This window comes from Coregonus clupeaformis, chromosome 10 (genome assembly GCF_020615455.1).
Source record: "Coregonus clupeaformis isolate EN_2021a chromosome 10, ASM2061545v1, whole genome shotgun sequence".
Classification (NCBI taxonomy): Eukaryota; Metazoa; Chordata; class Actinopteri; order Salmoniformes; family Salmonidae; genus Coregonus; species Coregonus clupeaformis.
In genome coordinates, this window is record NC_059201.1 from 15,477,197 (window position 1) to 15,491,134 (window position 13,938).

The 13,938-nt window shown below is 42.7% G+C and overlaps 1 protein-coding gene across 2 annotated transcripts; it reads left to right on the forward strand.

Annotated features, from left to right (window-relative positions):
- Positions 1-162: 162 nt before the first annotated feature.
- Positions 163-13,041, forward strand: LOC121575210 (exportin-2). 2 transcript variants are annotated; one of them, XM_041888167.2, is made up of 25 exons: positions 163-269; positions 1,256-1,346; positions 1,505-1,647; positions 1,761-1,862; positions 2,069-2,214; positions 2,308-2,398; positions 2,575-2,682; positions 2,798-2,890; positions 2,994-3,161; positions 3,254-3,383; positions 3,518-3,583; positions 3,784-3,986; positions 4,116-4,200; positions 5,892-5,953; positions 6,084-6,220; positions 6,427-6,530; positions 6,724-6,821; positions 9,321-9,471; positions 9,689-9,897; positions 10,058-10,155; positions 10,260-10,345; positions 10,534-10,615; positions 10,941-11,087; positions 11,172-11,403; positions 12,133-13,041. In XM_041888167.2, exons 2-25 carry the CDS (start codon positions 1,262-1,264, stop codon positions 12,220-12,222), a joined length of 2,916 nt encoding a protein of 971 aa, XP_041744101.2. In that variant the 5' UTR covers positions 163-269; positions 1,256-1,261; the 3' UTR covers positions 12,223-13,041. The 2 variants fall into 2 exon arrangements, with proteins under 2 accessions (XP_041744101.2, XP_041744102.2); XM_041888168.2 differs by lacking the exon at positions 163-269 and adding an exon at positions 995-1,052.
- The last annotated feature ends 897 nt before the right edge of the window (positions 13,042-13,938 follow it).

The window sequence follows — 13,938 nt, forward strand, 5'->3', positions numbered from 1 at the left end:
AACTCAGTGAACACACTTCATCAATCAATAATAGTGATAAATTCATCAATGAATAACATAGCATCTGTTCTGAACACCTGCCAATGCCATCCACTCCCTTTCAAGTGCACAGGGGCGTGTCTAGCGTGGTTTTCCGAACTTATTTTGCGCACGCCCAGTAGACATACCGCGCAGTCAGTGGCTTGAGATTTCTTTAAACTAGCTAGTCAGACAGCAGCGAATCGTGCCACAGCACATACCGGTTGACGGACAACTCAAAGCAAGAGAAGGTATAACATCTCTAATCTCACCGCTGTATCAAATGATACATCTTAATGTACATTACTGGCTAGCTTGTAGAAAAACAGAAAACTACGGTAGACATTTCTAATTTGCACATCGTGGATAATTTCGCAAGTTAACGTTACCTATTTAGCATCAGCAAACTAGCCAAAATGTACTAGTAGAAGAACAGTGTAACTGCGATACTAGCTAACTATTCACGTTTAGTTATGTAGCTAGCTATTTCCCCTAAACAGGAAATTATTTGTTGCAGAAAGGGCTATCTGGCCTAACTAGCTAGCAAATTCGCCCAAGTGTAACAAAATATCAGCTCGCTAGCTGCTAACGCGTACAAGTAGTGAGAAGACGTGCAAAGTTAGCCTACCAGACAGCAATGGCTAGTTTGGCTACTAAATTAGCTAGTTAACTTGCGCAGTCATTCAGTCAACTTGCTGTGATTTAGTTACTCTCTACTCCGTAGCTAAGTTTATATCCTCGAAACAATTGTTTGCTATTTGAGATGTAAGCAACCTGCCTTAAAGTAGTGAAACTGAAGTATTTTGAATCAGCATCGCCATGCCAGAGTACCATGCTAATTTTGCTATCTAGTTGCTAACGGAACCCCCCCCCCCCAAGTCCTTCCCTAGATTTACTGTGAGTGGGTAAAGTGTCTGACGTAGAGAAAAATAACGAATTTCATTGGAGCGCAAAGGTTGTCATTTAAAAATGTATTCGAAAAATGTGCTGCCAGATGGCAAAGATGGGCTAACATTTGCTAGCGTTAGGCCAAGGTATTTGTCAGTAACTGGTGTTTTAGTGATGATGTAAAGTTAGTATGACTTACTCAATCATATATTGATCGGGTGAATATAACGTTAACGGTTTTTAGTCAAACTATAACTTCCCACTTAACTTGTAGCGAAGACAATCAAGTTACTAGTCAGTTGAGACCATCACTACTATGCCTAATGTAATGATTATGACATATTTCTAGGGCACCATGGAGCTAAATGATGGAAACCTTCAGACCCTCACAGAATTTATGCGCAAAACTCTGGACCCAGATCCATCCGTAAGACGTCCAGGTATGGGAGCTCAGTCAGAGTAGAATGCTTGTTCATTTAAAACACTCATGCCCTGATCAGTCATAGAAGCTATAAACATATACTATGATATATATACTTGCGCATTTATGTAAAATGTCCCAGTGCTTGACTGGAATGTTCATATTTCCCTCTTCCAGCTGAAAAGTTTCTTGAGTCAGTTGAAGGGAACCAGAATTACCCAATATTGCTGCTTACATTGTTGGAGAAATCCCAAGACAATGTGATCCGGGTGTGTGCAGCTGTCACCTTCAAAAATTACATCAAGAGGAACTGGCGCATAGTAAGTTAGTGGTGATGGCCTGAATATTGGAACAAATGTTATGGGTTGTGCAAGTATTGTTGGCCCAATGTTGGCATGACAAGTGTTACTTTGTATTGTTATGTCTCTTTCAGATTGAAGATGAACCAAACAAAATCTCGGATCCGGACCGAACCACTATCAAGGCCAACATTGTAAATTTGATGCTGAGCAGCCCTGAACAGATTCAGAAACAGGTATGTCTTCACAAGAGTTGAGACCTGTTACCTGTTCATCTACTCTACATCAAAGTCAGTGGGCTGGTGCTTGTTTGAAATACTTTCATAGGAGGTTCTTGGAATCCATGAGTTCACAATCCTTTAGGATAATCCATGTATACAATCAAAAGGGAGATTTGTAGAGATGGTTCAGTTTTTCTGTAGTATTTACTGTTCTTCTACAGTTGAGTGATGCCATCAGCATCATCGGCAGAGAGGACTTCCCTCTGAAGTGGCCAGACCTCCTGACAGAGATGGTGACCCGCTTCCAGAGCGGAGACTTCCACATAATCAACGGAGTGCTCCGGACCGCACACTCACTTTTCAAGAGGTACACCACCATGAGCATGACACGGTGTCATAGTAAATCATGTATTTGTGGTTAGTTTTGAAATATGTTAACACTGATCATCTGTTTTCCCAGGTATCGACATGAGTTTAAGTCAAATGAGCTGTGGCTGGAGATTAAACTGGTGTTGGACACATTCGCGAATCCGCTGACTGAACTCTTCAAGGTTAGTGGTGGATTGGTTTCAGAGTTAATCAACTCTAACAATTGAAATGTATTTCAAGTAAAAACAACAGGTCTGGAAGTTGGTGCTGCCCGTCCCTTGCTTTTACTTTTGTAGGACCTTAATTATTTAGACATGGGAAGTCATTGTCTGCTATTCATGTCTATTGTTTCTTTCAGGCCACGATTGAGCTGTGTCAGACCCATGCGAAGGACATCAACGCTTTGAAGATCCTCTTCTCGTCCCTTACTCTGATCTCAAAGCTTTTCTACAGTCTCAACTTCCAGGTGTGTGTCCCCTGCCTCTTACCTGCTTTATGCCCACAAGGATTTACTGCATTTAAATGTGCTGCTTTTTCACTGGAGTTATCTCATTCTTCCATCTTTGTCTCTGCCTTCACAGGACCTTCCAGAGTTCTTTGAGGACAACATGGAGACCTGGATGTCTAATTTCCATAACTTGTTGACCTTGGATAACAAGCTACTACAAACAGATGTGAGTGGACGTGGTGAATAACAGCACTGTAGGATGTTCAATTGGTTATAAATGCATCAGTTGATTCAACTTGTGATACTGTCTTGTCTTTTCCACCTAACAGGATGAAGAGGAGGCAGGTCTTCTGGAGCTGCTCAAGTCTCAGATCTGTGACAACGCTGCTCTGTACGCCCAGAAGTACGATGAAGAGTTCCAGCCTTACCTGCCTCGGTTTGTCACCGCTATCTGGAACCTGCTGGTCTCCACTGGCCAGGAGGTCAAGTATGACCTGGTGAGACTGCTGATAATACATTAATGTAGCTTATCAATAGATAATGTTGACCACCTGCTAATACGTTTGCTCCTTTTTTGTTTGCGACATAGCTTGTGAGCAATGCTATTCAGTTCCTGGCATCTGTGTGTGAAAGGCCCCACTACAAGCATCTATTTGAGGACCAGAACACACTCACCAGCATCTGTGAGAAGGTCATTGTGCCCAACATGGAGTTCCGAAGTGAGTTGAGACTGAAACAGTATCTTGGGGATAAATGGCTACATGACTATATTGTTTCTGCTCTTGCCATTGTACGTTAATGGCAGCGATTTGATAATGGTCTCTGATACTGATGCATAGATGTCTGTCTCCAGGTGCTGATGAGGAGGCCTTTGAGGATAACTCTGAGGAATATATCCGAAGAGATCTTGAAGGATCAGGTAATAAAAAAAATTACATTTACATTTTAGTCATTTAGCAGACGCTCTTATCCAGAGCGACTTACAGTTAGTGAGTGCATACATGTTAACCCCCCCCATTTTAAAACTCAACAAGATCAAAATTGAACTGGAGGATTGTTGAAGTATAGGTGTTCAAGGTACACTGATGTTGACCCCTCGGTTCTGTCTCCTTCCTGCAGACATAGACACTCGGCGCAGGGCTGCCTGTGACTTGGTGAGAGGCCTTTGTAAGTTCTTTGAGGGCCCGGTCACAGCCATCTTTTCTGGCTATGTCAACTCCATGCTCGGGGAGTATGCCAAGAACCCAGGGGTGAACTGGAAGCACAAAGACGCTGCCATCTACCTGGTCACATCTCTGGCCTCTAAAGCCCAGACAGCGAAGGTATGGTTTCAGGTCATTATGCCTATCGTGTTTGGGTGTGTTTGTGTAACATCTGATGGGTTATAAATATTATTGCAGGAGAGACATTGAGCAAATTACATTGACTCATGCAAAATGTTTCTTTTTCAGTATGGTATCACGCAAGCTAACGAGTTGGTGAACCTCACAGAATTCTTTGTGAACCACATTCTCACAGACCTCAAATCCCAAAACGGTAAATATAAAGTTAAACCGAGAACCAAACGATTAATGAATTCACCATCACAGCTGTGGATTGCTTTATACAGTTGAAGTCGGAAGTTTACATTAAAAATTGTTTTTCAACCACTCCACAAATGTCTTGTTTACAAACTATAGTTTTGGCAAGTCGGTTAGGACATCTACTTTGTGTATGACACAAGTAATTTTTCCAACAATTGTTTACAGACAGATTATTTCACTTGTAATTCACTGTATCACAATTCCAGTAGGTCAGAAGTTTATATACACATTAAGTTGACTGTGCCTTTAAACATCTTGGAAAATTCCAAAAAATTATGTCATGGCTTTAGAAGCTTCTGATAGACTAATTGACATAATTTGAGTCAATTGGAGGTGTACTTGTGGATGTATTTCAAGGCCTACCTTCAAACCCAGTGCCTCTTTGCTTGACATCATGGGAAAATCAAAAGAAATCAGCCAAGACGTCAGAAAATAATTTGTAGACCTCCACAAGTCTGGTTCATCCTTGGGAGCAATTTCCAAATGCCTGAAGGTACCACGTTCATCTGTACAAACAATAGTACGCAAGTATAAACACCATGGGACCACGCAGCCGTCATACCGCTCAGGAAGGAGACGCGTTCTGTTTCCTAGAGATTAACGTACTTTGAACAACAGCAAAGGACCTTGTGAAGATGCTGGATGAAACAGGTACAAAAGTATCTATATCCACAGTAAAACGAGTCCTATATCGACATAACCTGATAGGCCGCTCAGCAAGGAAGAAGCCACTGCTCCAAAACCGCCATAAAAAAGCCAGACTACGGTTTGCAACTGCACATGGGGACAAAGATTGTACTTTTTAGGAGAAATGTCCTCTGGTCTGATGAAACAAAAATAGAACTGTTAGGCCATAATGACCATCGTTATGTTTGGAGGAAAAAGGGGGCAGCTTGCAAGCCGAAGAACACCATCCCAACCGTGAAGCACGGGGGTGGCAGCATCATGCTGTGGGGGTTCTTTGCTGCAGGAGGGACTGGCATCATGAGGAAGGAAATGTATGTGGATATATTGAAGCAACATCTCAAGACATCAGTCAGGAAGTTAAAGCTTGGTCGCAAATGGGTCTTCCAAATGGACAATGACCCCAAGCATACTTCCAAAGTTGTGGCAAAATGGCTTAAGGACAACAAAGTCAAGGTATTGGAGTGGCCATCACAAAGCCCTGACCTCAATCCTATAGAAAATTTGTGGGCAGAACTGAAAAAGCATGTGCGAGCAAGGAGGCCTACAAACCTGACTCAGTTACACCAGCTCTGTCAGGAGGAATGGGCCATAATTCCCCCAACTTATTGTGGGAAGCTTGTGGAAGGCTACCCAAAACATTTGACCCAAGTTAAACAATTTAAAGGCAATGCTACCAAAATACTAATTGAGTGTATGTAAACTTCTGACCCACTGGGAATGTGATGAAAGAAATACAAGCAGAAATAAATCATTCTCTCTACTATTATTCTGACATTTCACATTCTTAAAATAAAGTGGTGATCCTAACTGACCTAAGACAGGGAATTTTTACTAGGATTAAATGTCAGGAATTGTGAAAAACTGAGTTTAAATGTATTTGGCGAAGGTGTATGTAAACTTCCGACTTCAACTGTAGCTACACTTTTATAAAAACATGTTTACTCTCTTCTATTCTAGTCAATGAGTTCCCAGTGTTGAAGGCTGATGCCATCAAATATGTCATGATCTTCAGGAGTCAGGTATGATTTTGTATTCTCTACCCTCTGAAACTTCACTGTCACGAGTTCAGCCCATTTACTAAGGGTTAAAATCAATGCTTGCAGGGGCCTGTGAATAAGCAGTCCTCCTCTGTCCCCTCTTGTCTTCCAGCTGCCCAAAGAGCTGCTGCTGCAGGCTGTCCCTCTGCTGGTGGCCCACCTGCAGGCAGAGAGCACAGTAGAGCACACCTACGCTGCCCACGCACTGGAGAGACTATTCACCATGAGGGGCCCCAACAACTCCACTCTGTGAGTAGTAAGCCAGCTACACTTAGATAACTAAATGTAGACTTCATCTTTTTCAACACCACTCTACACAAATATAATCAACTATACATCTCATCCATTTTAGTTTGTCTGTTTAATAAAACTTTGGTCATTACCAATAACCTTAGTTTGTAACTTTTGGTGCCTCATATCAGTAGTGATTAATCATCTGTCATCATGTGTTTCAGTATCACTCCTGCAGAGATGGTCCCCTTCACAGAACAGCTGCTAAACAACCTGTTCAAGGCCCTGGCTCTGCCTGGCTCCTCAGAGAACGAATATATCATGAAAGGTACTGGGGTTTGAGGTTAAAATGCTCTGCTAATAACTTCTATGGCTTTCATTATATTTTTAGCTATCCGTCCTTTTGCTTAATGTCGTCACGGAGGACCTAATGTCACCTTCCTTTTAACGTTGTGGACATTATTTTTCAGTGTGTACTGATCCTTGTCTTCTACCCTGACATCTCCTTCATTCTCTTCCAGCCATCATGCGCAGCTTCTCCCTCCTGCAGGAGGCCATTGTTCCTTACATCCCCACTCTGATTGGCCAGCTCACTCACAAGCTCCTGCTGGTCAGCAAGGTAGGTTACACACTCATCTCTTGTCTGCGTTGCTGTGGATGCATGTACACATGAGCTGACTTGCATTGTGTCTAAAGGCGTACGAATATATAGGTTCGGTTTGCTCCTAGCAGAACTCTGCTAGGCGAAGTGAACGTCTGTGCTCGCATACTCCCTTAAAATACCTTCACTTGAAAAACGAAAAAAGAGGCAATATTACGGTTTGAACCTCTTGACGCTGTAGCTAGTACACTTCCTAAAACTCATCTGAATTTATCTAGGATAACTCAAGAAATCTGTTATTTTTATGCTTTTGTCGAGGAGGTCTTAGTCACCGACAAAGGGGCGTAGACTTCGACTACCGAACTTCAGCTTGCCTCAAGGAAAAATGGTGTGCTCTTTGCCGAACACCAAAACGTCACAATTTCGTCATGTGCAAACTGTTTAGACTGGGAAGCATACGGTAAGCTTAAAGCCAGACTCAGTCAGTCCCAAATAAAATCACATTTTTTTCTGGTTTAATATACTGAACAAAAATATAAACAACAATTTTACTGAGTTACAGTTCATATAAGGAAATCGGTCTATTTAAATAAATACATTAGGCCCTAATCTATGGATTTCACATGACTGGGCAGGGGCGCAGCCAATCAGAATTCGTTTTTACCCCCACAAAAGGGCTTTATTAAAGACCGAAATACACCTGTTTCATCAGCTGTCCAGGTGGCTGGTCTCAGACGATCCCGCAGGTGAAGAAGCCAGATGCGGAGGTCCTGGGCTGGTGTGGTTACACGTGGTCTGCAGTTGTGAGGCCGGTTGGACGTACTGCCAAATTCTCTAAAACAACGTTATGGTAACATTTAATTATCTGGCAACAGCTCTGGTGGACATTCTTGCTGTGAACATGCCAATTGCACGCTCCCTCAACTTGAGACAACTGCACATTTTAGAGTGGCCATTTATTGTCCCCAGCACAAGGTGCACCGGTTTAATTATCATGCTGTTTAATCAGCTTCTTGATATGCCACACCTGTCAGGTTGATGGATTATCTTGGCAAAGGAGAAATGTTCACTAACAGGGATGTAAACAAATTAGTGCACACATTTTGAGAGAAATAAGCTTTTTGTGCGTATGGAAAAATTCTGGGATCTTTTATTTCAGCTCATGAAACATGGGACCAACACTTTACATGTTGCGCTTATATTTTTGTTCAGTGTATATATCTTAATCTATAGATGAAAGATTAATTTGTCATTTGGGTTACTTCAAAGCTCTGCTACTGGTAAGTTAAGCTAGCTAATTTAGCTGGCTAGCAAACCGATAGATCCACACACGCATTGCTTGAAAATGTGTATAGCCTACAGACATAAACGTTCATGCACTTGCAAACATTGCTGGAGTTGCTAGCTGGCTAATTGTTTTCCTCTTGGATGTTGTTTACTATTGCAACCTTTTGATGACACATTTATTTTATAATTCAACCCTGCTATAATTTCTGAGGGTAGACTTTTCCAGGCAAGTGTTTGCACTGCAAGAAATCAAGCAGAAAATGGCACTACGATAACTGCACTACCATTGCACCGCAGTAGGCGGCCTATATTGTTGAACTTGTCTATGTAAATTTGAATTACGTTTTACTGCTGTAAGTTCGTAGTTGACTCCACTTGTAAATTGTAATTTGTATTATATAGTTACTGTATTATACAATTTACAAGTGGAGTCAGCTATGAATGTTACTGAGTAGTGTTACTTTGTTTTGTTTTGTTTTACCCCATATGTAACTCTGTTGTTGTTTTTATCGCACTGCTTTGCTTTATCTTGGCCAGGTCGCAGTTGTAAATGAGAACTTGTTCTCAACTGGTTTACCTGGTTAAATAAAGGTTAAATAAAAAATAATAAAAAAGAGTAGCTTACATGCTTGTTGTAGGCTACAAGCAAATCAGAACTCCAGCTGTCTGATACTGACTGATTGAAGGGTGGCTGGCCCAGCGGCCGCTTTGAGTACTTCAAGATGGAGCACGTTATGACGTCTTGCCTGGGTTTGTTTTGTCGCACCGACAGTTTAACATTTCATTAACACAAATTACCTAAATGAGACTTAGTCTGGCTTTAAGGGGCCGCTGTATTTACTAGTGATGGGGGGGATCGATAGTTGCATATCGGGATATTCTTTTTTGACATGATTGCAATATAATTTTTGCACTACTTGGCTGTACCTGTGCACCAAAACCAGTATTTTTCCTTCATAGCTTGTTCTCCAGCTTTTTAAATAGGGAGCCAATTAGTTTTTAGCACTTTTATTTCCATGACTGATCAGAACTAGTTTTCTCATGGGTCTCTCTTGTCCCTCTGCAGAGCAGAAATATGGTGAGCAATATGTTTGGAACATTGAATCGCAATAAAATCGCAGTATCGAATTGCAATACATATTGTGTCAGCACCTAAGTACCGTGATATCGTATTGTGAGGTCCCTGGCAATTCCCAGCCCTAGTATTTACCTGTGTCATGTTTCTTCCAGAACCCCAGCAAGCCTCACTTTAACCACTACCTGTTTGAGTCCCTGTGCCTGTCCATCCGGATCACCTGCAAGGCCAACCCTACCACCGTGGGCAGCTTCGAGGAGGCCCTCTTCCCAGTCTTCACTGAGATCCTACAGAATGATGTACAGGGTATGTGGCTGTACCCTAGAAGGCAGCAGGTTACAGAAGTCCATGTTAAGCATAAGATACCCATCTGACTAGAACAGGCCTAGGAAACTGAGTAGAAGGTGAATGAAGGGGTTGAATAGCCATCCTCTGAATCGCATGGATGCAATGTTGACAAGCTTGAATGTTGGCAAACTACACATTGCCCTTCTTACGTCAACTGTCGCTCTTCCTGTTGCAGAGTTTGTGCCGTACGTGTTCCAGGTGATGTCCCTGCTTCTGGAGATCCACACCTGCTCCATCCCCAACTCCTACATGACCCTTTTCCCCCACCTGCTGCAGCCCGTGCTGTGGGAACGCACTGGCAACATTCCCCCTCTGGTGCGCCTGCTTCAGGCCTATCTGGAGAAGGGAGGCGCCACCATAGCCAGCTCTGCTGCTGACAAAATAGTGAGTTACAGCTGGGGGTATGTTGATGGTAAGATGACTCTTGCTGTAATAAGCGGACTCTTACTGAACTTTTCTGTAACCTACCAGTCTTAATTTAACTGTTGATTGGTGAAATTAGTTAGTTGTGATAATCTGAGGTTAAAGAGCTCTCCCTGTACAGCCTGGCCTGCTAGGAGTCTTCCAGAAGCTCATAGCCTCCAAGGCCAATGACCACCAAGGTTTCTACCTGATGAACAGCATCATAGAGCACATGCCCACGTGAGTCAACCACCGCCACCTGTCTGTCTGCTAACGGTGGACTTTGTATGTAATTGACATGGGGGCTGTATCATGAGTTTATTTGTTCACTCACTCTCTCTCAGGGAGTCCATTGTTCAGTACCGGAAACAGATCTTCATCCTGCTCTTCCAGAGACTGCAGAGCTCCAAAACCACCAAGTTCATCAAGAGTGAGTATAGCTTAACATTTTTTGGGCATGTTTATTTAAAGTACAATTGAAACTGCACCCACATCCTCTTTGTCATGCTAGCACAACAGGAGTGTGTAGGGTTATATTAGCCTAGTTTTAGAATGAGCTCTGTGTGGCTCTGATCTCTCAGTGCTGCACGTTTTCACAGGCCCTCCTATTTTCCACAGGTTTCATGGTGTTTATCAATCTATATGGTATCAAGTATGGAGCCATTGCTCTGCAGGAGATTTTTGACAGCATACAGCCAAAGTAAGTATCCCTTGTCAGATTAAATTAAACTGACCTTTGATGTGTTTGATTCTGTCGAGGTCCGTTAGTGTAGCCTTGGAGCTGAGTGTGCAGATGACTCATTTGCATTAATCTGCTCACTGCAGACAAGCCAGTCAGTTGTCCCTTTTGGCTTTTAAAGGCCAACCATGTCCTCTTACTGCATTACACACACTTTCAGATGCATGTTAGGATGAGCCTGGAAGTTGTATCATATTCCATATTATAGTCCTTACTGAATCTGATGATAAAAGATAAGAACCATGTGGAAAGGTATTCTCAGTGCTGGGTCTTCTCTCTCTTGTAGGATGTTTGGCATGGTGCTGGAGAAGATAGTCATTCCAGAGGTGCAGAAAGTGTCTGGACCAGTGGAGAAGAAGATCTGTGCTGTGGGCATCACCAAGATCCTCACTGAGTGCCCTGTCATGATGGACACTGAGTACACCAAACTCTGGTGAGAAACTGTCCTGGAGTATTATTACACTTTGCAGTGTTTTTACCAAATGAATGGCCTGCTAAATTGTTTGTTATTCTTTAGGACCCCCCTGCTCCAGGCCTTGATTGGTCTGTTTGAGCTACCAGAGGATGACAGCATCCCTGACGACGAGCACTTCATTGACATAGAGGACACGCCCGGTTACCAGACTGCTTTCTCCCAGCTGGCCTTTGCTGGGAAGAAGGAGCATGACCCAATCAGAGAGGTGGTCAGCAACCCCAAGATCCTGCTAGCTCAGTCTCTCCACAAGCTCTCTACTGCATGTCCTGGACGGGTAAGTTGATATATTGAAATGCACTAATACTAGGCTATATTAGAGGCAGTGGGCCTCTTGACTAAATCACTGCTTATAACAGGAACAACTATACAGCAAGGCTCCAAGAGATAGCTAACGCTAGCTAGCAAGGTATTTATATTCACGTCCATCTTGTTCCAATCTTCTACTCGCTTCATATGATTGTCGGTCAGTTTAAGCAAAACAACATGGCATAAAAGTTAAGCACCAACTCTGTGTCTTTGGTTAGTGTCTGCTCTGAGATTGGATGGTTGGCGGTTCGGTACCCGGTCGAGTCCTACCAAAGACTCTAAAAATGGGACCCAATGCCTCTGTTTGGCACTCAGAATTAAGGAGTTGGATAGGGGGTAAGGCCTTGTGACCGACTAGTGTTCTTTCAAATGGTTGTACTTGCCCAACAAACTGCCTCACACTACAGACACAGGAGATGGGCTCCTGTCCTATGGTCCATTCTGTCTCGGACAAAGCTTACTTATAAAAGTGAAGCCCCAGCCGACTGAGAGCAAGCCACCAAGCATAGCATTGAAGGCGCTCTAGCGCAGCGTAGATGGTGTGCGGCCCCAGAAAAAGCAGAGCAGGGAGAAGTGTACAACATTTTGGCTCCTAGATTGCCAATGCCTCCCTGAATAATTTTTCTTTGACTACTATAGATGCTTTCAGTAGTAGACGGCAACTGAGTGAATCTCTCCTGTTCTCCTCCCATGGCAGGTCCCCTCTATGCTGAGCACCAGCCTGAATGCTGAGGCCCTCCAGTACCTGCAGGGATACCTCCAGGCTGCCTCTGTACAGCTAGTGTGATGATGGACACAAAGCTTCCTCACTGAAGCAGAATGGAGAACATGACACTGCACAATAACTGGGCACTGTCTGTCGCCCATGGGCCACACTAGGACTGGGACTGACTCCTCACGACTGAATGGACAGAAGACTGATTTATTGACTCTGCTCATGGTGGATACTTGGACAATGGGTCAACATGTTCATCTACGACTTGGGATTTTTAAGGGTTTTTAAATGGGGTGAAAAGAAATGGAAGAGCAATAGTTTTTTGTGGGGGGTGGGGTTGTCTCTGTCCCTTATTGGCTTGCTGTGCAGTAATGGAAAGTTGAGCAAGGCTGGCTTCACCAACACTCAACTTTGTGAATATCGTGCTTTGATATGACCAATGTATCTGCTTGTTTGTCGATTGGCATAACAACGACCTGGCGTTGACAGTATTCTAGAACATACATTGACAACCCCGACCAACATCGACAGCACTCTGGAGTTAACTGTCTGAATTGGACTTCATGGCTCTTTGCAGAATCAAATGAGAAGTGTTTTTTTCTTTGTCCTTGTTTTTCAATAGTTGGATTTCCTTTGTTTTTACTGTTATGGAGGACTGTAGTGGCCCCAAAATATAGTGCTTAAAATGTTACTCTGTTTCATGTAGCTATGCATAGCATTGTATTTGTTATGTCTGGTCTGCACTGTCTATAAATGTGAGTAAAGAGGCACTTGTATAACACCTGAGCTGTTTTGCACTTTCAGTGAAACTCCTGTCAATATGTGACTAAAAGTCATTGTGTGCAGCCTCTTGAATAGCTCTGTCACTCAAATAAAAAAAATCACACTTAATACACATTTCCATTAATTGTTTTCACATGAAAGGCATTTGATGCAGCAGATTGTTACCCTGACAAACATGCTTATGATAAACTAAGTGCTTTAGAGCAGGGTTTCTTAAGCTTTTTCAGTGCAGCCTCTTGAGAAGGCGTGCCATTCAAAAAAAACTTAATCACACATTGAATGGTCATCTACATTTATTTTATTCGATGCAGCAGATTGTTACCCTGACAACTTTTTTTATTAATACATTTTTTTTTTACAACTTTTTTTCTTTTGAATGTTTATTTTTTAGCGGGTAGATCAGCTTTAACATTGCAGATTGTAGTTTACATCAATGTAATTGTCTGCATCATTTCCATGACAAACTTGCTAAATCTAAAAATAACCCTCCAATCTAAAATGAATTGTGTAAAATCATAACAGGTTATCAAAAAGTGATAACAGCTGCTATAGACACTTTCTCACCCTTCAGATATCCTGTCAGGCTGTAGTAAGATTGTCTCAAATGACCCTTTGGTGTGCAGATGGTGTTGGTATTTGGGCAGGAAGGATTGGTCCTATGAGGATTTAGCGCGGCCGTTGGTAGTGGCATTCTTAAAGGCAGCATGCACCCCGCAGCTCCTTCCTGTAGAGTGTGCCAGAAAGCAAAAAGAGTTGCAGTAGGTTCAATAGCACATGTCATGGCATCACTGTGAAACTAGATGGCCAACAAGGGCGTCTTACCTGATCTCACAGCCAGCGAACATGCCAGTGTGCCAGTGTATACAATATAAGGAAAGACCAGTGTAGTTTTGATGCCGCCTAGGCCCTCTTCTGCCAGCAAACCATTGGTTAATGACTCATGAAACCCCACGCCACAAATTTACTTGCATAGTAGTCCTGAGGGGTGAAGAGGAGAATGTGTTA